Here is a 27,773-nt window from a genome sequence, read left to right as displayed (position 1 = left end):
TTTTTGAAAGATCACTGCTAATGCATCCACAATCTCTTTAGCCACCTTTTTCAGATCCAAGGTACCTTCAGACCTTTCAACTAACCAAGTAACTTCTCCTTGGTAATGGCAACTACTCACTTCTGCACCTTGACGCTCTTGAATTTCTACATACTGTTGATATCTTCCATAGTGAAGACTGATGCAAAATGCTTCTTGAGTTCGTCTGGCATTTCTTTGTTCCCCAATACTACCTCTCTGGTGCCAACTTCTAGTGGTCTGATATCTACTCTTGCCTCTCTTTTACTCTTTATATACCTGAAAAAACTCTTAGTATAATTTTGTTATTGGCTAGCTTACCTTCATATTTCATCTTTTCTTTACTTATTGCTTTTATTGGTGCCTTTTGTTGGTCTTTATAAGCTTCAAAATCCTCTAACTTCCCACTAATTCTTTCTTCTTCATATACCCTGTCTTTTGCTTTTATGCAGTCTTTGACTGCCCTTGTCAGCCATGGCTGCCTCTTCTACCTTGAGAATACTTCTTCTGTAGGATGAATCCATTCTGTACCTTCCAAATTGCCTCCAGAAACTCCAACCATTCAGAGTTCTGAAGAAGGGTTTCGCTTTGAAACATCGACTGTTTATTCATTTCCACAGACACTGCCTGACTTGCTGAGTTCCTCCAGCATTTTGCATGGGTAAATCTAACCATTGCTATTCTGCCTTATTTCTGCTAGTGTCCTCTTCCAATCAACTTTAGCTATCTCCTCTCTAATGCTTCTATAGTTCCCTTTACTGCACTGTAAAACTGATGCACCTGATTTTAGTTTCTCCCTCTAAAACTGCATGGTGAATTCTATCATACTGTGATCACTGCCTCCTAAGGGTTCCTCTACCTGAAGCTTCCTAATGAAACAAAGTTAATTACAAACACCCAATCCAGAATTGTCTTTTCCCTTGTAGGCTCAACCACAACCTGCTCTAAAAAGCCACCTTGTAGGCATTCTACAATTCCTTCTCTTGGGATCCAGCACCAATCTGATATTCCCAGTCTATCATTTGAAATATCACTACCTGTTTAACATGCCTTTTTCTATCTCCCATTGTAATTTGTACCCCACACCCTGGCTACTGTTCAGAGATCTTTCTAAACGTATCAGAGACTTTTTACCCTAGCAGTTCCTTAACTCTATCCACAAGGATTCTACACCTTCCAATGCTATGCACCTCTTTCTAAGGACCTGATTTTATTTTTTACCAGCACAGCCACCCCATCCCTCTGCCTACCTGCCTGTGTATACAACATATATCCTTTGATGTTAAGTTCCCAATTGTGATCTTCTTTCAGGCTTGACTCAGTGACGCCCACAACTTCATTTCTGCCAATTTCTAACTGCATTATAAGATCATCTACCTTATTTCATATGCTGCATGCATTCACATATAACACCTTCAGTGCTGTATCTATTAGCCTTTTCAATTTTACCCCCATGTTACCAGAAGTTAAATTCTTTTCCCTTTCTAAACTTCTTGCCTTTTTATTTATTCTGGAGACTTCCATAACCTCTCCTGTACTATCCTTCCCTTTTACTTTATCCTTACTTTTCCAAATTGTTGAACCCCACCCCACCACTATTTAGTTTAAGTCCTACTTTAACTGGTCCCACTGATTGCATTTTCGCCTATCAAAGGTCTATTCTTTCTTACAGTCTCACTACATGCTGCAACTACTTGTATACCAACTGCCTGTCCCCTGCCCTATCACCCTAGCTCTTATCCCCCTGCCAAATTAGTTTAAACCCTCTCCAACAGCTCCAGCAAATCTGCCTGCAAAGATAGTGGGGATATTGATCTCCCTTAAGTTACATGTAATCCATCATTTTTGTACAGGTCATACCTTCCCCAGAAGAGATCACAATGATCCAGATGTCTGAAACCCTGCCCCCGCACCAATTCCTCAGCCAAATCATGCTATTTTTATTCTCACTGGCACAGGTGACAATCCAGAGATTACTACCCTTAAAGTCCTGCCTTTCAGCTTTCTACCTAGCTCCCTACAAAATAAAGCAGTGATAATAAACCTAGTTCAGATTCTGACCTGGTTACTGGCAATTGCTTTGGAGTTCAAAGAGAACTACTGTAATTTATATGTATGTGTAAGGTGGTAATATTCTCTGAAGTTTCCAGAGAATGCTGTGATTGTAATTGAAAACATTCTCAAAGTGCCTTTAGTCATATTCATTAGGGGGCGGTAACAGTTATATTGGTAACTTTCCTGGCCTCCAATATGGAAAGGATGAGCAGCAGGGACACTCTGTGAGATAAGGGCAGAACTGAGGGACAAGGGCTATGAGCAAAAGTGTTAATGGGCATATCAGCATCACAGAGCAGATGGTATACTTCAATGTTCAAAGTAAATTTATCAAATTACAGATAATTCACTTTAAACAATCCCAAGATTCATTTTCTCATGGGTATACTCAATAAATCCATAATAGAATAATAACCATAAAAGAATCAATGAAAGGCTGCATCGATTTGGGTGTTCAACCAGTGTATGAAAGACAACACATTGTGCAACGACAAACAGAAAGACATGATGATGATGATGATGATGATGATAATGATGATAATGAGCAATATATATCAAGAACATGAGATGAAGTGAATCCAAAGGATGTGGAAACTTTTCAATGATGGGGCAAGTAAAGTTGAGAGAAATTATCCACTTTGGTTCAAGAGTCTGATGGTTGAGGGGTAATAACTGTTCCTGAAGCTGGTGGCGAGAGTCCTGTATCTTCTTCCTGATGGCAGCAGTGAGAAGAGAGCACGTCCTGGGTGGTGGGGGTCTTTGATGATGGATGCTGCTTTCCTGTGAAGGACTGGACGATATTCACTACTTTTTGTAGGATTTTTCTATCAACGGCTGTTAGGCTGTGATGCCTCAGTCAATATACTCTCCGCTACATATTTATAGAAGTTTGTCAGTTTTAATGTCACACCAAATCTTTGCAAACTCCTAAGAAAGCAGAGGCAAAGGTCCTCCAACATAATAACACTGAGGAATTTAAAGTTGCTGACCCTCTCCACCTCTGATGAGGACTGGCTCATGGACCTCTGGTTTCCTCAAGTCATAATCAGCTCCTTGGTCTTGCCACCACTAAGTAAAACGTTGTTATGGCACCACTCAGCCAGATTTTCAATTGCCCTCCTACATGCTGATTCATCACCACCTTTGATTCAGCCCACAACAGACAGAATATTGACTGGCTGCATCACAGCCTAATATGGAAACACCATCAACAAACTTGAGTATACCATTGGAGCTGCGCTTAGCCACTCAGTCATAAATGCTAAGTGAGTAGAGTGGGGACTAAGCATACAGCCTTGTGGTGTACCTGTGCTGATGGAGACTTTGGAAGAGATGTTGTTGCCAATCCAAAGTGACTGGGGTCTGCAGGTGAGGAAATTGAGTATGCAATTGCACAAGGAGGTATTAAGGTCAAGGTATTGAAGCTATTGATTAGTTTTAAGGAGATGATGGTATTGAATGCAGAGCTGTAGTCAATAAAGAACATTCTGATGTATGCATCTTTGCTGTCCTGATGTTCTAGAGTTGAGTGAAGAGCCAATGAGATGGACCTGTTGCTCCGGTACAACAATTAGAACAGATCCAAATTGCTTTTCAGGCAGGAGTTGACATATTTCATCACCAAACTCTCAAAACACTTCATCACTGTAGATATAAATGCTACTGGATGATAGTCACTGAGGCAGGTTACTCCATTCTTCTTAGGCACTGGCATAATTGAAGCCTGCTTGAAGCAGGTGGGTACCTCAGAATGCCAAAGCAAGAGATTAAAGATTTCAGAGAACACTCCAACCAGTTGATGAGCACAGGTCTTTATTACTTGGCCAGGTACCCCAACTGGACCAGATGCTTTTCATGGGTTTACCCTCTTGAAGTTTGCTTGCACATCGGCCTCAGAGACTGAAATCATAAGATCATCAGGAGCTGCTGGAGTTTGTGATGGTTCCTCCATGTTTTGACAGTCAAAACGAGCATTGAAGGCATTCAGCTCATGGGTGAATCCTTGTTGTCACCTGGGTCACTTGATTTAACTTTATAAGAGGTGACAGTACTCAAGACCTGCCACAACTGTCAAGCATCCTTCATTGATTCAAGTTTAGTCAAAAATTATCACTTCGCACATGAAATGGCTTTCCAAAGATCATACCTGGTCTTCTTGTCGCTTTCTTGGTCACTAGACATGAATGCCTCTGATCTGGCCCTCAGCAGATGGTTCATTCATGATCTCATGGTTCATTCAGGGCATCAGATTAAGGAAGACACTGAATGATTTTGTAGAGGCACACTCATCTACAACTATTTTAATAAAGTCCGTGACAACCATTATGTATTTATTCGGATCCAAAGATGAGTCATTGAATACAGCCCAGTTCACCACTCAAAGCAATCCCGTAGCTGCTCCTCTGCTTGTCGCGACCACTTCTTTATTGTCCGAATTTCTGAAGCTTAGCTCTTTACTTTCACCTGAGTGTTTGAAAATCTGACTTCAAGTGGATTGTGTTGGAAATTTGCTACAGATCACAGTCAACATCGAGGCAACATATCCAGTTTGTTATAATTGCTGTATTACATATGTGTCATTCTTTGAGGAGAGGCAAATTTATCCTCTCCTTGAGCAAGAAATTGCAGTCAATGGTATAGTAGCTCATCAATTTTGGGAACTGATTACAGTCAGAGTGAAACTAACTGCAGCCACAGAACCTTTGGGGATCTGTCACAAAATGCAAGAACATACAGTATAGCAATTGCAAGAACTTTTACTCATTCAACAGCTTTCTGCTCATAGGCTCTTGTAACTAAATGGTCACTGTCTGTATATATTATGATATGATCTGTATTCTGATTTTGGGTGATGGTGGCAAATAACTTCCATACCATTGTTTATCATTTGGATGGTATCTCCAACTAGACAACATAATCAATACAAATCATCCACACTTCCCATCACCCCTACAGCTTCCCACCCTCCTTGCAGCTTCTTTTATTTACTTCCCAATTCTGAAGAAGCGTCTGCAACAAAAAACGTTAACTCTGTCATTCTTCCCACAGTTGTGACCTAACATCTGATTACTTGCAACATTTTTTGTTTTTGTATTTGAAAGTCTAACAACTTCCTTTAGCATAAAATATCATTTTGATTACCAAATTCACTATCAACATTCTGGATCTTACTTTTGACCAGAAATGCAAATAAAGCAGTCACATAATAGTCACATGATCTCAAAATGGCAGTGCAGGCTCGAAGGGCTGAATGGTCTACTTCTGCACCTATTGTCTATAATTACTGTGGCTCCAAGATCACATGGGTTTTCTATAATATGGGATTCCTGACTTTTCAAGCACTAGCCAATACCTACTTGTCTACTTGAATGCTATTTGAATACCACTCCATCACCATCCCAAAATTCTCCTCCCTCTCTCCCAATGCTAGCTACAAAATGTTATAGTTTCTTTGGTACCACCGGCCACATGCAAAATACGTATCACCAAAAGTACAAAGACAGCAACTACACATGCCTGTCATTATCTGTAAGTTTTCTTTCCTAAGATATACACCCTATTAACTTGGAAATATATTTATAAGACCATAAACCATAAGACACAGGAGCAGAATTCAGCAATTCGGCTATCAAGTGGGCTCTGCCATTCCATCATGGCTGATTTATTATGCCTCTCAACCCCACTCTTCTGCCTTCTGTCCAGAGCTGTTGAAACCCTAACTAATCAAGAGCATATCAACCTCTGCCTTAAATACATTCAATTACTTGGCGTCCACAGACTCACTGTCCTCTGGCTAAATAAATTCCTCCTCATCTCTGTTCTAAATGGGTGACCCTCTGTTCTGAGGTTGTGCCCTCTAGTCCTAGACTCCTTCACTATGGGAAATATCCTCTCCACATCCACTCTGTCCAGGCTTTTCAATATTTGATAGGTTTCAATGAGATCCCTTCCCATTCTTCTAACTCCAGCAAGTACAGGCCCAGAGCCATCAAACATACATTAACCCTTTCATTCCCAGAATTATTCTCATTTTTTGGACCTTCCCTAATGCCAGCACATCTTTTCTTAGATAAGTGGCTTAAAACTGTTCACAATGCTCCAAGCATGGTCTGATCAATCCCTTATAAAGCAAGCAATAGTAAACTGTTGCCAAAGTTTCTAACTAGCATCAGTAGCATGCACTTGTGACACTACACTGTACTTAGAGTGAACAGTTTTTAAATAGCATCAGTTGTATGTGTTTGTGCTTAAAAAAAAGTGATTTTTCTCACTGATGGTTGCAGAGAAAAAGGCAGTAAGACAATTCAGAACTGTTTTCCTCCCTGTGGTTTCAAACATTTAAGCTAGAAGATGCCAGAAAAGGCCAAAAGTGAAAATGAAACAATATCACTACTTCAATAAGTTAGGAAGCAAGAAGAATTTGAAATTATTTACAATCACCTTGAATGTTACAATGAAAATAAAGCTTTAGAGAATGCAATCATCAAAAGCATTGTATGAAGACAGTCAATTATCTACACTAGGTGTCTGTGCTGATTTTGTTCATTTACAGTCAATCAAAAGAACATCCCAGCATACACTGGATTAATTCCTCCATCGATGACTATTAGGAACTAATACAGTTTTATAGTACTGCAGTGGCATTGATTTGTTCTATATTTCATTTAAATGCATAATTTGCTACTCAGTTAAATGGTAGTTTGTCATTTTTATTCCTTTTTAACCATTTCCATGAAACTTTCGTTAATTGGGGCCAATGCTTAATTGGGCCAAAATTAACTGGTCCTGATGGGTCCCAATTAACTGGAATACACTGTACTTGCAAAATTGCATGCAAATTTTGTACTTCATGAATGAGAACATTCAGATCCCTCTGCACAGCAGCATTATTGTTTCTCTCCATATAAACATTGTTCTTTTCTATTCAACCTACAAATCATTTCACATTTCCTCACATTATACTCCACCTGTCAACTTTTTTTGCCCATTTGTTAAACCTATCCATTTCCCTTTTAGGCTCTATTGTTCTCAATTTGCACTATTAGCAAATCTGTCTGCAATACACTCATTGCCTTCATCTACATCATAACTGCATGTGGTTGTGGGTCCAGCACTGATTCCTGTGGCACTCCTCAAGTTACATCATGCCAACCTGAAAATGACCCATTGATCCCAGCTTTTTTTTGCTACTTTAGTCTATTATCCTTACTGTTCTCAATGTCACGAGCAATAACTTTTAATATGGTATTTTAGTGATTATCTTTGGGAAATACAAATACACTATACTTCTCCAATTGTTCCATTATTCATCCTATTCTTTACACTCTGAAATAAATCTAAGATATTAACAAACAGTTCTGTAAAACCATGCTAATCCCACATAAACTTCATGGTTTTCTAGATATCTTCCTCCTGCTTTCTCATTAACGAATTCCAGCATTTTCCCAATGATTGATGTTAGGCTAACAGACCTACAATTGCCTGTTCTTTAACTCCCTCCTTTTCAGTGGTTATGCTTGCACTTTAAATGGTGAGCACCCTCTTCGTGGCAAAGAGCTGTTTCTGATGCTGCTTATATGGTTTTCTTCTTCAAAACAAATACATTCTATTAATGAATGAACTGGAAAACTGAGTGATATGTCTGTCATGACTAAATAGCTAGAGTGCAATGTAGGTTGTGTTAAGTGAGTGAGGATTTGTTGGGCCAGAGAAATATTAGATGTAAAGAGGTTGTTGTTTGGCAAGTGATGGAGCAGTTTATGAATTTAGTACTGTGGTTATTAGCAAATACAATTTAGTATGTCTTCATTGATCTGGATCAAAAACAACATTGTTAAGTTTATTGCAGACAGTAATTCGTGTACTTAGGAGTTTTTGCTCCTGGTAGGATGTTTGCAAGTGTCAAGTAGCAAAAGTGTTTACCAAAAATTTTCTAGTTCCTCGGAAAAGGCAGTGAAACAAATCTGCTAGCACAAAACATGAATCATTTGGCACTATAGCATGGTAGCATGAATCATAGCAATGACAGTACCTTCAATCACCAGGTTCAATGTGACACTGTCTTCAATAGATTGCAGCAAATCTACAATTAACACAAAACATAAAACAGGATCTCTACATAAACATGCTGGATTAGAGATTGCCTTACCACCTTTTAACAACACTAAAACAGCAAATATTGGTCATTTTAAAGCTGCTTTGAAAAAGTCACAGAGCAAGATCTTCAATTGCAGGGTTTGCAGAATATCATGCTGTGCTGAAATGACAGTGTTAGATTCAATGCAATGTTCTCCACTGAGCCATTAAAAGTCCTCTCCAGTATTAGCTTCAGAGAAGTGACCTCTATAACCAGCTCTTAAGAGGACGTAGCACAACACCTGTGTGGTTATTGATTCTATGGATGCCAAATGACTCGAGGAGATTGGTAGAGTACTCTAAAATGACCAGTAAACACAGAGACAGGCTTGTTAATGATAATTTTCACAGAAAGCATGTTATTTGTGAAATGGGACCATGGAGACTCTTTGGTGCTAGTCAGGTGTTGCTAAATGATGGTTCCCAGTATGTTCTCTGTAAGAACATGAGTGTCATCTGTGATTGCTTGTACTTTTGAAAAATCTGAAATACAGGCAAATGATTGAACAGTTCTGCCTACTTCTGGAAGATAAATGAATAGCAGATGAAGTTTTCTCTCCTTCAATATGGAATTAAAATGACAAGAATGTAATTTGAATACAAGAACATTTCTGGGGAAAGTGGGGCTAGTAAAACCATGTGGTCTGTGAGTAAATAACAGCTGTTGCTTTTGAGACCCAGTGAGGTCAAAAACCTCAGTACATGCAAATTTTGCACGTAGCACAACAGCTGACATCACATTAATGTCAGAAAATAGATACTTGAACGAAAATGCCACATAAAAGTCAGGACTCAGATTTCTCAACAGGCACACAAATATACAAAATAATGCTTTTTTCTGGATTAAGCAAATTTCTCGACTACACAGTGAAATGCATATATCAGAATAACTGCAAAAATTATCAGATGAGAACAATAAATCAAAAAATATACATATCAATTGAATGAATCTCAAAATAGTTGTATAGAAAATGCTTAAGCTGTTCAAAAGATAAATCTCACCATCTGTTGTCCATCCATGCCCTTTTCAGAATGAAAAGAAACATCTACTGGGCAGTAGAGCATACTCTATATCTAATTCTGCTACACTGATACAGTAGCCCTTGCTAATCCTTAAATACTTGCAAGTTTAACTCCTATGCAATAAGCATTCCTCACATTATATAATTAAGAAAAATATTACAAGAATTACCCTTAGCTTTGAACACACAAGACCTACCCATCAAAGTAATTATGAAGTGAATGCATGCTCGACCATCCATTGATAGCAGTTCTACCACCTTGCCTGGGAATTTAACTAGGACATCCCGAAAGCAAGACAGTAAATACTTTTTGCGAACAATCTGAAAAGCAACCAATAGTGAGATCAGTACAAAACAATTGATGTCAAATTCAGCGATGCTGAAAATTTTAAAGCCAACTTAATGTTGGCTTTAACAGAAACATGAATGTACTCATTCATCAATCACAGGAAGCCAGTACGCAACTTCAGACAGTAAATAAGCACATTGGAAGGCCTTTATAACACAGGGTTTGAATTACACAAATCTTTCATTTAAAAAAGCCTGGATTAATTTATTAAAGTAAATGCAAATTAGCTTCAGGCAAATCATGCTTAATTTAGCTGGTTATACTTTTCAGAAAGAAATACAGAGTTGGAGGTCTGACAGAAGACTAAAACCAGAAATTTTAACTGTTTACCCCTTCACAGGTGCTTCTTGATCTGCTGAACATTTCCAGCATTTCAGTTTTCATTTTTATTCCAATGAAAATATTGTACAGCAAACAAAAACTGGGATACAAGGTAGAGCAAATTTATGTATTAATCTGTGTGACTCATTCAACTTCTGACTTTTTGTTTAAATTTTTGTTTTCCCGTGCACTTTATATTCAAACATAAAGCTGCCCAAATGACAGGAACAGTAATGGAACACATAAAATTTATCTGCAGCGATATCTGAAGGATCGTATTGGGAAATGAAATCCTGAAACAAGTTCACAACTTCAAGTACCTTGGATCATGGGTAACATCTGATGGCAAATGTGAAACAGACATAAAAGCAAGAATAGCAATGGCAAGAACAGCATTTACAGAAATGAGAAACATCCTAACAAACAAGAAAATAGCAATTGACATCCGCCTTAGAACTCTCAGCTGCTACATTCTTCCTATATTGATGTATGGCTGCGAGTCATGGACCTTCACAAATGCAATGGAAAAAAGAATCAATGCAGCAGAGATGTGGTTCCTCAGAAGAATGCTATATATATATATATATATATATCATATACGGACAGGAGAACCAATGAAGAAGTTCTACAGAGAACAAAAACAAAACATAGGTTACTTTAAAAAAAAATCAGAAAACAGCAATCAAAGTTCTTTGGACACATCACGCGAAGAGAGACATTAGAACATTTAGTTACAACTGGAAAGTTGGAAGGAAAAAGAAGCAGAAGCAGACAGAGAATGAAAATGATAGATGGATTGATGGCATGGTTAGAAACAGGGGAGGCAACTACAATTCGGAGGGTCAGGGACCATGATGGATGGAGAGACATGATCGCCTATGCCGAACGGCAAGGCACCTGAACTAGATTATCTGAAAATGATAGTTCTTAATCAATCACAGACAATTTAAATGTTCTTACTCAGTTTCCCTGAAATTATGCTATGTAAAGAGGAAAGAGCCAATAAATGAGAATAGGTTGAGTGAACTCAGCCTTTTCTCCTTGGAGTGACGGATGATGAGAGGTGACCTGATTGAAGTGTCACCTCTTGAGAGGCATTGGTCGTGTGGATAGTCAGAGGCTTTTTCCCAGGGCTGAGATGGTTGCCACAAGAGGACACAGGTTTAAGGTGCTGGGGAGTAGGTACAGAGGAGATGTCAGGGGTGAGTTTTTTTTACTCAGAGTGGCGAGTGCGAGGAATGGGCAGCTGGCAACAGTGGTGGAAGCTGATAGGATAGGGTTTTTTTAAGAGACTTTTGGATAGGTACATGGAGCTTAGAAAAATAGAGGGCTATAGGTAAGCCTAGTAATGTTCAAAAACTCACTAGTTTGGAATGGTTCCAGAAGACTAGCAAATTGCAAATGTCACTCCACTCTTTAAGAAGGCAGGGAGGGAGGCAAAAGAAAGGAAATTATAGGCCAATTAGCCTGACTTCAGTGGTTGGGAAGATGTTGGAGTCAATTGTTAAGGATGTGGTTTCAGTGTACTTGGAGACATGATAAAAAAGGCCATAGTCAGCATGGTTTCATAAGGGGAAATATTACCTGACAAATCTGTTAGAATTCTTTGAGGAAACAGTAGGCATGCTAGACAAAGGAGAATCATTGGATGTTACTTACTTGGATTTTCAGACGGCCTTTGACAAGGTGCCATACATGAGGCTGCTTAACAAGACAAGAACCCACGGTATTACAGGATACTAGCATGGATGAAAAAAATTAGCTGAATGGCAAGAAGCAAAGGGTCGGAATAAAGGGGGCCTACACTAGTTGGCTGCTGGTGACGAGCGGTGTTCCTCTGGGATTAGTATTGGGACCATTTCTTTTTGCATTACATAACAATTTGGATGACAAAATTGATGACCTTGTGGCCAAGTCTGCAGATGATCCATATAGATGGAGGGGCAGGTAGCATTGAGAAAGCCAGAAATCTACAGGGGGGGGGGGGAAGGACAGATTAGGAAGTGGGCAAAGTGGCAGATGGAATACAGTGTAGGGAAGTATATGGGAATGAACTTTAGTAAAAGGAATAAGGGCATAGACTATTTTCTCAACACCGAGCAAATTCAGAAATCAGAGATGTAAAGTGATTTGGGAGACCTCATGCAGGATTCCCTAAAGGTAACCTGCAGGTTAAGTCAGTAGCAAGGAAAGCAAATGCAATGTTAACATTTGTTTCTATGGTAGAATATGAAAGTGAGATTGTAATGCTGAGGCTTTGTAAAGCATTGGTCAAACTGCATTTAGAGTATTTCGAGCAGCCTGGGGCCCCTTATCTAAGAAAAGTCGCGCTGGCTTTGGAGGGGTTCAGAGGAAGTTCATGAGAACAATTCCCGGAACAAAAGGGTTAACATATGAGGAGTGTTTGATGGCTCTAGGCCTGTATTCGCTAGAGTTTAGAAGAATTAGGGGGATCTCACTGAAACCTATCGAATATTTAAAAACCTAGATAGTGTGGATGTGGTGATGATGTGCTTTATAGTGGGAGAGTCTAGGATCAGAAGGCACAGACTCAAAATAGAGGGGCATCCCTTCAGAACGGAGATGAGAAGGAATTCCTTTAGCCAGAGGGTGATGAATCTGTGAGATTCATTGCCAGACAGCTATGGAGGGCAAGTCATTTGATATATTTAAAATGGAGGTTGGTAAATTCTTGATTAGTAAGGGAGTGAAGGGTTATGGGGAAAAGGCAGGTGAATGGGGCTGAGAGAGATAATAAATCAGATATGATGGAATGGTGGAGCAGACTTGATGGGCTGAATGCCCTAATTCTGCTCCTATGCCTTATGGTGTAAAAGGCATGGCCTTCTGCCTGTTTTAGCATTCTCCAAAGTGCAGTTCTTCATACACTGTTCTCATACCTATAGAAAGTCCCCTTCTTGGCTTCCCAAGCTTCCCCCAGCCCCCTTTTAAATGACACCTATCCCAATAATACTGCTCCCTCTTTCCCCAACATTGTTATCAGTGCCCCATAAATCTTCTGGCCAATGATCAGTTGCATTCAATTCTCTGATCTTATTTGCATTTTAATTTGGACTAAAGCTGCTTATCCCTTCAGCAAAATATTTCTTTTAGTTCTTTACAACATTTTCACATGAATTTAGCAACTGGATCTTTCTCTTCCCATACCCGTGTTGTTCTCTAGCTACAGCTAGAGTATACTTGGAATAGAGGGAATACAGTAAAGCTTTACTCATTTGATTTCTGATATGACAGATTTGCTGTATGAGAAGAGTTTAAACAGACTAGGCTTATAACAATAGAATTTAGAAAAGTGAGAAATGATCTCATTGAAATGTGCAATATTATTCAAGCGTATGACAAGGTAGATTAGTCTTGATGAAAGGTCTTGGCCAAAACATCATTGCTTATTTCCCTCTATCAATGTTGCTTGACGTGTTGAGTTCTTCTAGTATTTTGTGTGCGTTGTGCAAGATTTCCAGTATCTGTAGAATCTCTTGTAGGGTTGTAAGGTAGGTTAATGTCTCCTGTGGCTGAAGTATCTAAAAGCAGAGTCAGCATCTCAAAATAGCTATCAAACATTCAAGACCAGTGAAGAGAATCTCTTTCATATTGAACGTGGTGAATCTTTACTCAATCACCAGTATGTTCAAGACATTTCAGTGGATTGTTCATAATTAAAGGATTAAAGAAATAATGGAGACACAAGACACTGCCAATGCTGGAATCTAGAGCAATAATCCTTGATGTAGGATTACAACCCAAAGCATCAACAATTCCTTTCCCTCCACAAAGTCCCAGGATTTAGACCCAGGGATAATGAGGGACCAAATTTACATTGCCAGGTACATAGTGGGAGGAGAAGCTAGAAATTGCGCACACACACACACACACACACACACACAGATCACAGGTTTTTAGAAAATGAAGGTTGTTCAGAACAAGTCCAAATGATTGGACCTCTAACTGTGCATGTGAGTTTGATGCATTATCTGTCACAAAATCTACTGACCTGGCTTTTAGCCTCCGTGACTTTTAAGTCCAGATATGCATTTATCTATCATGTGTCAGCACTTTTGTCCAGCCCTAAGCACCCTGCAGGCTGTCCCCAGGTAATGAATGCTTAGCTCATGGACACTCCTAAATAACACAAGTTGAGCATTTGAATGAGCTCCCATAACATTATTAAATTCAAACTTCTTATGTACTACTAATGGCAGAACTAGTTTTGTATCTCTCTCTCTCCACTTCCCTTATGTCCTCTGCCTTTCTCTACTGCTTACACAAACAGGTTTACAATTTTATGTATTACACTGAAGAAATCTACTTGGCCCATCAAGTCTATGCTGGCTCACAGAGCAATGGTATTCCCTGTAACCTATTCTCCCACAATCCTATCAATTCTACCATTGACTGGGAACAATCTACATGGCCCAATTAACCTACAAATCAGCATATTCGTGGGATTTGTGAGAGAATGTTTAAAATCCACAGACACTACTGGAGGTTAGGCTAGAACCTGGGTCACTGGAGCCAGGAGACAATAGCGCTCCATGCTGTGACATTTGTTATACCACTAACACTGACCAAAATATTTTTAATTCATTACCCCACAGATGCTGTTTCTATCAATTTCAGTTTATACTCGTTTTCAAATCTATCCATGAATTCTCTCCTCCCTATCTGTACAATCTCCCACAGGAACTACAGCCCTCTTAGATCTCTACTCTCCTTCACTTACAGCACAGAAAAAAAAGGGACATGGTGAAAATACTCAGCAAGTTAGGTGGCATCTGTGAAGAGAAAGAGTTCATGTCTCAATTTGAAAACATTTTTTCCAGGTCTGAACCCTGCCTTTACTGATTTTAATTTATCCAATCCACAGTAATAAAAGGGCTAACCAGTTCCTCAGTTTTAGTTTTAAAGGAAAGCTGAGAGCAGATACAAGACACATACAACACATTGATAAGGCTGCATCCAGTGCGTTAAATACCATTTTGGTTACTCTGTTATAAAAAAATATATAGTGCAAAGACTTACAAGAATGTAGTCAAGTCTCAAGGGCCTGAGTTACAGGAAGAGGTTATGCAGGCTGAAACATAGGACATCTTATGAGGGGTTATCTTATAGAAGTGCATGGAATCGCAAGGTGCAGCGATGGAGTGAATGCAGTCTTTTTCAGGGTGTAGGAAGCAAAAAAAAAGCTTGAGTTTGAGATGGTGGAGAGAAATTTAGAGAATATCATAGGGGCAATTTTGTCAAGCGGGGGGTGGGGGAAAGAATATATATGGATTGAGCTGCCATGGGAATTGACTGAGGAAATAAACAACATTGGAAAGACTTTTGGACAGGGATATGGATAAGAAAAGTTTGGATATGGGCCAAATGCAGGCAAATTCTACCAGTTTAGCAGGACATCTTAGCATGGTCCAGTTAGTCCATAGGGCCTGCTTCTGTGTATATATTCTATTGCTATGATATGCTGTTAGATCTACTGAACTCCTCCAGCACATTATTGCTAAAGGAATGAGATTAGTGCAGGAAGTGGGACTGAAATAAAAGATCAACCGTAATATAACTGAATGGCAGCACAGGATACAAGGGGCCTAATGGTCTATTCCAGCTTTTATTCTTAAATTAAACCTTCACGTTATAGAAGACAATGAGCATGCAGGGTGATAACCTGCAGAGCTAATGACCAAGAACTGGAAAGTGGGATTATACTAATTTTATGTAATTTTTACCAGCATGGTGAGCAATTTCCTGTACTGAAGATTTTGGATGATTCAATAAAAACACTAACATTAGCATTGAAAGAAAAAAGAATTTTACACAACAATATACTTTCTCCCTCCTTACTGAAATGCTGTTTTCTTCCACCATCTCTATTACACAAGCAACGCAGATCAGCTGTTCCCTTTCCTCCATATTGCCCCTGAACCGCATTGTCCAATGCCCATCATGGCGGGAATGGCTCCATTCACAAACCACATTATAGTTGTCAGGATTCACGTCCTCCATTTAGCAAAATGGCTCCCCACGCTAAAAATGTAATGATGTAATTAAAAAATTGACATTTGAAGTGTCACTAAACATTAAAAAGTTTCATAGAACACAAGTAATCAACACAATTGGTTGCCGGTATCTTGCACTGCAGTCATAAAAGGTAATAGATCCCAATAATCTTTTCAAGTCATTCCCAAATTGGGGAACACAACCCCAAACAGCGGCTTTGAATAGTTAGAACATTTATAGGAAATACCATAAATAAAAACATACTCTACACTTTAGCTGCCCACTCATAAGGCTGCTTGGGATTCCTCAGGATCAGCCCTTTAACAACAGATGGGTTTTAATTAATGAATGGTTGCCAATCACTGCCTTCATCTCACAGAAACTGGAAAAACACGAATTCCTCCATCAACTTTGCAATATCTCCCCAGAAAACCTGTGCTCAGGTCCGCGATCCATATAGTTCTCCATTCCCAATCGTCCTCTTAATACACCTGCTGGACCACGCTCCCAGTCCCAATAATCCTGCTCTCCCTTCACCGCCCTATTTTCCCAATATCCTTCCCTTTATGCAACATCTCCACAGCTCTCCCTCCACATATAGTAGTTCTTTATTTTTCATATTCCTCTTCTCACACACCCACTCTATACCCTGCCCTACGGCTCCTGATCCAGATTGCATAGCATTCTCAAACTACTCTCAATGATCGAATAGCGTTGGAATAACCCAATGACAATCCTCTCCTCCCCGTCCGCCGCCGGGCTTCCACCGCTCTCACAATGCGTGTTGAATGCTCCCCTCAGAAGGGCCAGACGTTCTCGAAAGACGGCTCCCTCCCCGCTCCGGGAAAGAAGGCCGGCGCCACCCACACGATATACACAGCTCGGTGGGCTCAGGGCTCCTCGCTCCTCGCGCCTCCCTCCGCCGCCGGACAACCAGCCGGCGCTCGCGCTCGCGCTCCGGCTCCGGCTCCGGCTCAGGCCGCCGGCCAAACGCGCGAGGCCACCGCATGCTCCGGGCTCCGCGGGGATGCGCCGGAAGGAGCATGCGCAGAGGTGGGACGAGCAGAACTTGCCGCTCAAACCTGTCAATCGGATTCGTCATTTCGCTCCCCGTGTCCGGGGCTAGTCGCGAAAACCGGTGGTTCGAGGAGGGCCGCGATCAGCGATATCATTGAGCCGGTATTGGCTTGGAAAATTCGCACAACCGCCTCTGACTCCAGGTAAATCATTAACTGCAATTATGGACGTTGAAGAAATTACAGCAGTAAGATTATTGTTCAGTTAGGCATCATTGACTGTGCTTTACATAAGTACGTTTGCATTTTTAACCAAAGTAATTGAATGTGGTCACAAAAAGTGAAATTTTTAGCAAAAATATACATTTGTGGCATTGATATTATTGTACTCTTATAAAAATCAGTAATCATTAGCATTTAGAGTTTGAGAATCATGGCATTAAGATATACAGGAAAAGTATAGAAAACAGTAGATTGAAGCGGTTCTGCTTGTGAAATTTTCACAGTTAAATATAATCACCAATTTGTTTCAAAAACACTTAAGAAGGTACCCTTCAGATAAATTTAATGTATTTTATTAATATGTTCTCGGATATTCTAGATCACCTGCACATGCATTGTGGGTTTTTTTATTAGCCAATGAATAAAGCATAGTGAAGAGATAGAAAACTGTTTCTAAAAAGTCTTTAAATACTTAGCAGATCAGGCAACATTTGTGAAGAAACAAGTTAATGTTTTAGGTTAGTCTGTCTTTGAGCAGATACTTCTTGACCTGCTGCTGAGTATTTTCAACATCTTCTGTGTGTTGACATCCTTTTGCTTTTTTATGGATAATCAGTAAACCTTTTGTGCATCTAACCCTTAAATATATTCTTATTTTTATTTCAATTGGGTATTTGATACTACCTTGAAAAGCTTAAAGTAGTAATGCACAAAATGTTGGAAGAACTTTGTTGCTATCAATCCTGATGGAGGGTTTCAGCCTTATTCCTCTCCATTGATGCTGCCTGATCTACTGAGTTCCTCCATAATTGTGTGTGTGTTTACTCTGATTTTCAGCATCTGCAGAATCACTTGTGTTCAAAACTTAAAACAGTGGGATGATTGGGTTTCTACAAGTACATCCAACATTTCTTACTGCTTTATAGCACCACCTGTTAGAAATAAACTGATTCTAAGTGACTTCAGTTTTACTGGGCCCTTCCAGACCACACTCAATTGTCTCAATCTCAGTAAAGATGCTCTTATCTCTGGAATTCAGTTCTTTTGACCATTTAAGAATAAGGCCAACATGGAGACTCAAAGCTAAGTGATCCAAGTTAAGTGCAATTTCCTGGAGTCTTATTTATTCATTCCGTTCAACTTCCTAAAGTTTAGAAGCTTTGTTCCCATTGGCTATGAAGAAGGTGCAAAGCCAGATTTACAGCAATGATATCAGACTAAAGGAATTAGGTTGTGAGGATAGTTTGCAAGCTAAGCTTATATTTCCTTGAGCATGGTCTATTAAGGGATGATTCAATCCAGGTGTTACAAATGATTAGAAGTATTTATAAAGCAGATTAAACATTGATCAATACTGCACAGGAATAGGCTTTTCAGTCCACTATGCCAATCTAAACTAATTCTGACCGCTTTTACCTGGTCTGTATCCCTCAATTCCCTACCAGTTCATGTGTCTGTCTAAATCCCTCCTGAATGTTATTGTCTCTGCTTCCACTGCCACCCCGGCAGCATGTTTCAGGCATCTACCATTGTTTGTGTATATTTTTTTTAAAAGGCCTTGTAACTCTCCTTAATCATTTCCCCTCTTGCATTAAACTTACATATTTCCACCCTGGGGAAAAAAGACACTGACTATCTACGCTGTCTAGACTTTTCTTAATTTATGTCAAGTTATCCCTCAGGCTGTGATGCTCCAGAGAAAACAATCCAAATTTGCCCTATCTTTGCTTATTACTAATACACTCTTTTCAAGGCAAGATCCTCATAAACCTCTTCTGCACCTTATTGTAAACTTCCAAATCCTTTTATAATTTGGTGATTAAAATTGCACACAATACTCTAAATATGGCTTTACCAAAGTTTTTAAGCTGCAGCATGACTTGCCAACTTTCATACTCATCACCTCGACCAATGAATGTATGCTGCTATCTTCTTTACCACTTGTCTAAGTTGTTGTCATTATCAAGGAGCTGAAATCATTTGTTCTGGTGGAGTCCAGAAAAAAGTGCCACCACTTGATATTAAAGCTCGATTAATTAGAAGTAATATCTGGAAGCACTTCCTTTACAAAAGGGTAGAGGAAATCTGGAAACCATTTCCCAAAATTCTACTGAGGCCGAGGGTTCAATTGAAAAGTTATAAACTGAGATTCATTGAAATTTCTTGGGTAAAGACACTTGTGAAGTTGTTTTAAAAATTCCTTTTGGACACAGTCAGCTGCATTCACAGGGCTGGAGATTTCTCTTCAAGTTATTCAGCATCTAAAGTGGCAGAAGTCAAATTCTATATACCTGTAGACTGGGTATGCTGGAAGCTACATTATGCAATGCTTCACTAGCTTAGGCACAAACAATGTTGCTCTCCTAACTGACATGCTTTGAGTGCTCTTACAAGCTTTCTGAGCAAAATGAAGCCCTGTCTTTTATCCTGAAAATAATACTGGTGAGAACTAAAATGCACACTATCAGAGAGCAGCCTTATGAACTCAGCAATAAACCTACAGTGGCAAACAATGTTAGAATGGTAAAATCATTCATCTACCTGTTCACAGATCAACTGTGGTCTGTGACATACAGGTAACAGCAAGGCAAAAATGAAAACTAATATCAGTCTCCTCTATTGCTCCAGCATTACAATGGCAGAAATTCTTCCTTCCAGATCATTTGAAAGGCATAGAACTTTCCCTTTGAAGATGTAATGGCAATGCTATTACCGCCTCAACTCCTGTTGAGACCAAACATTTTTTCAGCAACTTGAGCAATTTTTTCAGCATAGTCTATTACATTTACTGTTAATAATGTGGTATCCTCTATTGGAGAGACCAAATGAACATTGACTAGCAGCTTTCAAGATCATCTCCATTTGATCCACGTGCATGACCTGGAGTTACCTGTCACTTTAATTATTTGTCTTGTTCCCATTATGACCTCTCTGTTTCTACATGGCTCTATAAAGCAGAATGTAAGCACAAGAAACAGCACCACCTTCCAGCTGGACACAGTAAATCCTTCAAGCTTCATTGAGTTCAATAATTTAGTATAATAAGCATTTCTACTCTCGCTCCATATTTGCAGCATCTCTTTGAAATGTATTTGGTAATTTTATATAATTGTTCTACACTTTCACTTGCTGTAGTTTTGTTATCTAGCACTATCATCAATATTCTTATTTAGTTTTAACCTGCCTTCCTTGCCATTACAAATCTTTCCTTTAATTCTCTCCTTCCATTCCAGTGCCAACCCCAGTACCTACCTATTAAAACTAGTGTATTTCTAACTATGCCTTGTTGTGATTGAAGTTCATCAACCTTAAATGATAATTCTTTATCATTCCAAAGATGCTCCTGGCTTGCTGGATATTGCCAGTATTGTTTGTTTTTACATCTCTTGGTCTTCAGTTTTCCTCCCTTTGACTACACTTCCAAGTATTGCTTTATCTACAGATTTTGAAATGTTATCCTGTGCCTTCATATCTAATCAGTGATTTGTATTTGAAGTCAATGTTTTTATACTGCCTCCAATCATTGCCAATATCGATTTCCCTCAAACTGAAAAGCAGCCTTTCAGCACATATCTGCCTCTGTGGCAACATAGTATATATGTTGCTACTGTTCCTTTCATTCCATAGGCTTCAAGATTCAAAAACTTTATTGTCATTCTAACCGTACATCAGCTCTGCAGGGCAGAATGAGACAGCGTTTCCCAGGAGCAGTGCAACCATAACATAACAAACGCAGCACTAAATAATAAACATAACAATAAATAGTAAAACACAACAGCCACATGTCAGTTAAAAACAAGTTATAAGTTCAATTTTGCTTACCAGTTTTTTCTCTTAAGCAGTGACTTGCTTCTACCACAGCTCTGTGAATTCTGAAGTTCCTAATGGGTCCTTGTGGCATCTACACAAATGGAGCAGCTGTTGATTGAAAGAATGGGTGTATAGTTTCTTCAGATTGTTGGTCTCCACTTCTTGCTGTTGAAGAGAATCAAAAGACACAAGAGATACTGCAGATGCTAGAAATCTTGAGCAATACACAGAATGTTGGAAGAACTCAGCAGATTAGGTAGCATCTATGGAAGGAAATATTTTAGGCTGAGACCCTTCAACAGCATCTCCAAAGATACTACCTGATCTGCTGAGTTCCTCCAGAATTTTGTATAAAGAGAATTAAAATGCCTGTTTATAATCCTGGATGTTCCTTCACCAAAAGAAGTTCAAAGAAATGCTGGAGTGGTCTTGACTCAAGTGTTAGCACTTCGGTCAAGTGAGTCACTGTGTATGTTCCATTTCTTCAATAATGTCCTGAAATTCTCTGTGAAGTAATATCTCTGTGCTGGAAGCAACACACACAAAATGCTGGAAGAACTGAGCAAGCCAGGCAGCATCTATGGAAAAGAGTAAACAGTCGACATTTCGGGCTAAGACCTTTCATCAAGACTGTGCTGGAAGTTGGTTTGGCTCATTGAAGTTTAGATTAAATTACTTGTTTTAGAAATTTAATGTGCACAGTGTGGCCTAGCCATTGTAATTGATGGACATGATCAGAGCCTTAGTGCTTGGGTTGATGATATATGAGAGAACACTAATAATAAATTGTGGATCTTAGCTAGTGTAATTGAAGGATTTTTACTAGAGGCAGATTTGTTAAGGTTGCTACAGTGCTTTGAGGTACTTATGGTAAATTGTCTATGAACTATGTGTACAGAACATGGGACTACTGCTTTTTGATAGATCAAAAAAAATTTTTTTGATCTCTTAATTTTGAACGTTTTATCTCGGTGGCTGATGGCTTCACTTACCCATTGAGGAGGCTGTCAATTACATCATTGAAGTTGTCCTTCAGATGGGGACGTGATCTACGTCCTCCAGGACCTTGTCATAGATCTTTATTACAGGGGAGTGGCTATGTTGTGCAATGTAGACAGGATGGTGAAGGATTTTTGTCTATGCCTGTGATTCAATTGCTCATTTAGACACTTAAATGCTCTCAGCAACACAGTATCAACCACTCTTTCAGGCAATGGCATTCCAGATACTTTCTACTCTCTGGGTGAAGAAGATCCTCCTCAGATGCCATCTAAATCTTTCCCACTACCCTAATTTAGGTGCTCTAATTTTATCTACTTTTGATACTGTGAGTTTTTTTTTGGAGAAATTTTATCAAGCACTCCATAAGAAATCTACAGCAGCACCATCATCAGCTTTCTGCTGTGGTAACATATGATGAGTCATATATAATTTTGGGTCTGTGCACAATGGTCGTTTCTTTAATTCCTACGCTCCCTCAAGCATTTTAATTCTATCGATTCCTCCAAAAAACAGATGCCCCAAAGCTTTAGTGATCCATGTTTGATTCTGAGGGAGAATAAGCTGTAGGGAAATGAGTAAGAGAATGGAATTTGCTGAGAATTCTCTGAGAGCCAGCATTGACTCAGTGGCTGAATGTGTTCCTTTTTTGTCACAAGATAAAATGAGAAAGATCAGCATTGCTTTATATGCAGACTGGCAGATTATGAGGACAGAACATTCCAGAACAAGGTGGTTGAAATGCCGGATGATTCTGCAGGTTATTTAATGAATACATTACATCTGTTGATAGTTTAAATTACCAGCCATTTTCTGTATCTTAGAAATTCTGAGACGTCTTCTTATCTGTGACCTTGCCAGTGAATATTTTAACCCCTGATTATCATTTCTGAAAACTTCTCTACCACCTAGGTTGAACTGGCCAGCCTACCTCATATTTGAATGGTGTGCATTTGGCATTCTCTAGTCCTCTAGTGCTACTTCTGTGTTACATCTTCTTTAAGCCCATGTAATCTCATCTTGCTTTCTTTGGCAGATAGAGTGTAGGACAGAGTGGAAGAAGTGCTACACCTGCCCTTACACTTCTTCCCTCAACAACATTCAGGGCCCCAGACAGTCCTTCCAGGTGAGGCGACACTTCACCTGTGAGTCGGTTGGTGTGATATACTGCATCTGGTGCTCGCAGTGTGGCCTTCTATATGTTGGTGAGACCCGATGCAGACTGGGAGACCGTTTCGCTGAACACCTACGCTCTGTCCGCCAGAGAAGGTGGGATCTCCCAGTGGCCACACATTTTAATTCCACGTCCCATTCCCATTCTGATATGTCAATCCATGGCCTCCTCTACTATCAAGATGAAGCCACACTCAGGTTGGAGGAACAATACCTTGTATTCCATCTAGGTAGCCTCCAACCAGATGGCATAAGCATTGATTTCTCGAACTTCTGTTAATTCCCAACTTCCCCTTCTTACCCCATCCCTAATTTATTTATCTATTTTTCCCCTTTATTTACTTTCTCTGTCCCTCTAACAATCACTCCTTGCTTGCTCTCCATCTTCCTCTGGTGCTCCCCTCCCCCTTTCTTTCTCCCTAGGCCTCCCGTCCCATGATCCTCCCTCTTCTCCAGCTCTGTGTCCCTTTTGCCAATCAGCTTTCCAGCTCTTAGCCTCATCCCTCCCCGCCCTGTCTTCTCCTATCATTTCGGATTTCCCCCTCCCCCTCCCACTTTCAAATCTCTTACTATCTCTTCTTTCAATTAGTCCTGACAAAGGGTCTTGGCCCGAAACATTGACTGTACTTCTTCCTATAGATGCTGCCTGGGCTGCTGCGTTCCATCAGCATTTTGTGTGTGATGCTTGAATATATTTGCCATATCCTATCTCAATGCACAGATTCTTTGTTGGCTGCACCCATCCTCTTATTGCCCGTTTCTAACTATATGCTCACAGGAAAATTCTGCCTTCATTTTATAAATCACTTGAGTGAGAAACAAAAAGGTATTTAGTATTCCAGCAAAATAATATTTAATAATACATTTTAAGTCTTTTTGTGTTTTTCTGAACCACTTTAACATTGAAGGAGCAGACTCCTTAACAAAATTACTCTCCCTCCTTTTTTTGTTATTTTCTTTATATATCTTTATATGCTGGAATTTTTAACAGTTCAACCTGTCTTTATTAGCTGTGTCGGAAAAACAAGTGCCAATTGAATCTCTGGTTTTCCTAATTAATTTTCAACAAATAAGTCATTGCTTTATGAAAAAACATGGAGTTTATTGTGGAAAATGGATCATCTGACCACAATGCTACTGATAGCTTTTCAAATTAGCAATCCCTACTCACTCATCTATGCTTTTAAATACTTTTCTAATAATCAGATATGATCTTACTAAGTGATAGAAGAGATTTTAAAGCCTCAATATTGTTGTGAACTATACTACTTTATAGAAATAATGTGACATCCGTATAGCTCTAAGCCACTAACTTATGCCAGCATCATTCTCATGAATTCATTATGTCCCAAGGCAACAACAGAGAATTTCTTCACCAGCTGAAAATAATATTAGGGATATATCTTCCGATCTCCTGCAAAAATCTAACAAGGATGCAGATTTTAAATTAACCAATACACATAACTAGATATGAAATAAGTAAAACATGTTCAAAAGGAAACAAACTACGTAAGAGTTCTGCTTCTCTCTGTTCCTGATGGCAATGAAAATAGTCTTACCAAATGCAGTACCAAAACAGGCCTTTCAGACCACTGTGTCTATACTGTCATGTGGTTACCAACAAATTCATGAAATGCCTTAGCAGTTTCTCTCTGTTCAATTTTATGAAAGATCACTTTTTTTTCTCTTTACTATGGTCTAAGTATTTGCATCATCATTAACTTGCTGAGCCTTGTTGCTGTGCAATTAACTTCCTTATAAATAAACTTGATTATTAGTTTTAGGCTGAGCATAACAATTTGGCAGGATGGTATTTATTGCTTTTGAAATAGAGGCTGAGATGGGCATCTTAAGTGGTCTCTAAAATGTTGTACTGTAATTAAAGAATAATTGTTAGTTCTGTAGCATATTGTTCCATTCATGGTGCATGTAAGAGCACAGGTTTCAATTCACCATGCCCTGTTGGTAAGTAAAGCAGTCTGTTGATGGAAGCCACTTTAATGTTGGGATCAATGATTGAAATGTGAGCAGAAATCTCAGGTTTTAACATCAGTAAATACACTGTTAATACTTCTTTATCACTTTGTTTCAATTAGTTTAAATAAAGCAACATAAAATAGCATTAAACAAATTTAAGCAATTTCATTATACCATGAACTACTTCCTTTGCAACTAAGTGCTAAAACTTCTCCAAGGGCACCACTAACTTCACATTCAGTGGCAACATCTGATCTGAAATTATTTTAGCAACATTAATGCTGAAACCATGTTAGTGAATAAACCATGTTATTAAAAAGCACATTTTCACGTTCCTCAATTCTTAATGTCAGTAGTGGCTTTCCTCTGCAAGGTAGTACCAGAAATGAGGGATTATATGTAGAGAGCCCTGAAGTAGTTCAAAGATTCAAAGGTCAAAGTACATGTATGTCACCATATATTACCATGAGATTTATTCTCTTGCAGATATGAACTGTGCATTTAGACTCCTCATCCTAAGCAACACTATATCATGGACAACACATGTAATATACAAGCTGAAAGAAATAGATCATTACTTTGTTAGCAGTAATATTGTGTGTTATGCTGGGGATGTGAGGATGTAAAATGACAATTTTGCCAAAAGAATACAGATATTGATACATGAATTAATCTGTGCATTCTGGAGGGAATAGTTCCTTTGGTGTACCAAAAGTGAGTGAGACCAAAAGATGTGTTTGGTGACAGCTTAAAGGTAGAGACAATAGGCAATAGACAATAGGTGCAGAAGTAGACCATTCGGCCCTTTGAGCTTGCACTGCCATTTTGAGATCTTGGCTGATCATTTACTATCAATACCCGGTTCCTGCCTTGTCCCCACATCCCTTGATTCCCCTATCCATAAGATACCTATCTAGCTCCTTCTTGAAAGCATCCAGAGAATTGGCCTCCACTACCTTCTGAGGCAGTGCATTCCAGACCCCCACAACTCTGGGAGAAGAAGTTTTTCCTTAACTCTGTCCTAAATGACCTACCCCTTATTCTCAAACCATGCCCTCTGGTACTGGACTCTCCCAGCATCTGGAACATATTTCCTGCCTCTATCTTGTCCAATCCCTTAATAATCTTATATGTTTCAATCAGATCCCCTCTCAATCTCCTTAATTCCAGCGTGTACAAGCCTAGTCTCTCTAACCTCTCTGCGTAAGACAGTCCAGACATCCCAGGAATTAACCTTGTGAATCTACGCTGCACTTCCTCTACAACCAGGATGTCCTTCCTTAACCCTGGAGACCAAAACTACACAATACTCCAGGTGTGGTCTCACCAGGGCTCTGTACAAATGCAAGAGGATTTCCTTGCTCTTATACTCAATTCCCTTTGTAATAAAGGCCAACATTCCATTAGCCTTCTTCACTGCCTGCTGCACTTGCTCATTCACCTTCAGTGACTGATGAACAAGGACTCCTAGATCTCTTTGTATTTCTCCCTTACCTAACTCAACACCGTTCAGATAATAATTTGCCTTCCTGTTCTTACTCCCAAAGTGGATAACCTCACACTTATTCACATAAAACGTCATCTGCCAAGTATCTGCCCACTCACCCAGCCTATCCAAGTCACCCTGAATTCTCCTAACATCCTCATCACATGTCACACTGCCACCCAGCTTAGTATCATCAGTAAATTTGCTGATGTTATTCTCAATGCCTTCATCTAAATCATTGACGTAAATTGTAAACAACTGTGGCCCCAATACCGAGCCCTGTGGCACCCCACTAGTCACCACCTGCCATTCCAAGAAACACCCATTCACCGCTACTCTTTGCTTTCTATCTGCCAACCAGTTTTCTATCCATGTCAATGTCTTCCCCCCGATGCCCTGAGCTTTGATTTTACCCACCAATCTCCTATGTGGGACCTTATCAAATGCCTTCTGAAAATCGAGGTACATTACATCTCCTCCGTCTAACTTCCTGATTACATCCTCGAAAAACTCCAACAGATTAGTCAAGCATGATTTACCCTTGGTAAATCCATGCTGGCTCGGCCCAATCCTATCACTGCTATCTAGATATGCCACTATTTCATCCTTAATAATGGACTAGCATCTTCCCCACCACCGATGTCAGGCTGACAGTTCGATAGTTCTCTGTTTTCTCCCTCCCTCCTTTCTTAAAAAGTGGGATAACATTAGCCATTCTCCAATCCTCAGGAACTGATCCTGAATCTAAGGAACATTGGAAAATGATTACCAATGCATCCACAATTTCCAGGGCCACCTCCTTTAGTACCCTAGGATGCAGACCATCTGGACCTGGGGATTTGTCAGCCTTCAGTCCCATCAGTCTTCTCATCACCGTTTCCTTCCTAATGTCAATCTGTTTCATTTCCTCTGTTACCCTATGTCCTTGGCCCATCCATACATCTGGGAGCTTGCTTGTGTCTTCCTTAGTGAAAACAGATCTAAAGTACTCATTAAATTCTTCTGCCATTTCTCTGTTTCCCATAACAATTTCACCCAATTCATTCTTCAAGGGCCCAACATTGTTCTTAACTATCTTCTTTCTCTTCACATACCTAAAAAAGCTTTTGCTATCTTCCTTTATATTCCTGGCTAGCTTGCGTTCGTACCTCATTTTTTCTCCCCATATTGTCTTT

The 27,773-nt window shown here is 39.5% G+C and overlaps 2 protein-coding genes across 2 annotated transcripts in view; one reads left to right on the top strand and one right to left on the bottom strand.

Moving 5' to 3' along the window:
• Positions 1-16,778, bottom strand: part of LOC140719000 (meiosis inhibitor protein 1) — a 156,048-nt gene extending 139,270 nt beyond the window's left edge. The window contains exons 1-4 of the mRNA XM_073033308.1: positions 16,692-16,778; positions 15,760-15,942; positions 9,428-9,551; positions 8,105-8,155 (exon numbers count right to left, since the gene is read on the bottom strand). Of these exons, the coding sequence (XP_072889409.1) occupies positions 8,105-8,155; positions 9,428-9,551; positions 15,760-15,921 (337 nt within the window). The 5' untranslated portion in view covers positions 15,922-15,942; positions 16,692-16,778. The remainder of the gene's footprint in view (positions 1-8,104; positions 8,156-9,427; positions 9,552-15,759; positions 15,943-16,691) is intronic.
• The window catches only part of LOC140718998 (ankyrin repeat and fibronectin type-III domain-containing protein 1-like), a 207,932-nt gene continuing 196,851 nt past the window's right edge, over positions 16,693-27,773 (top strand). The window contains exon 1 of the mRNA XM_073033307.1: positions 16,693-17,135. Coding sequence (XP_072889408.1) covers positions 16,693-17,135 — 443 coding nt within the window. The remainder of the gene's footprint in view (positions 17,136-27,773) is intronic.

Source organism: Hemitrygon akajei, chromosome 31 (assembly GCF_048418815.1).
Source record: "Hemitrygon akajei chromosome 31, sHemAka1.3, whole genome shotgun sequence".
Classification (NCBI taxonomy): Eukaryota; Metazoa; Chordata; class Chondrichthyes; order Myliobatiformes; family Dasyatidae; genus Hemitrygon; species Hemitrygon akajei.
Note: the sequence above shows the minus strand (reverse complement) of the source record. Positions and strands in the feature narration are given on the sequence as shown.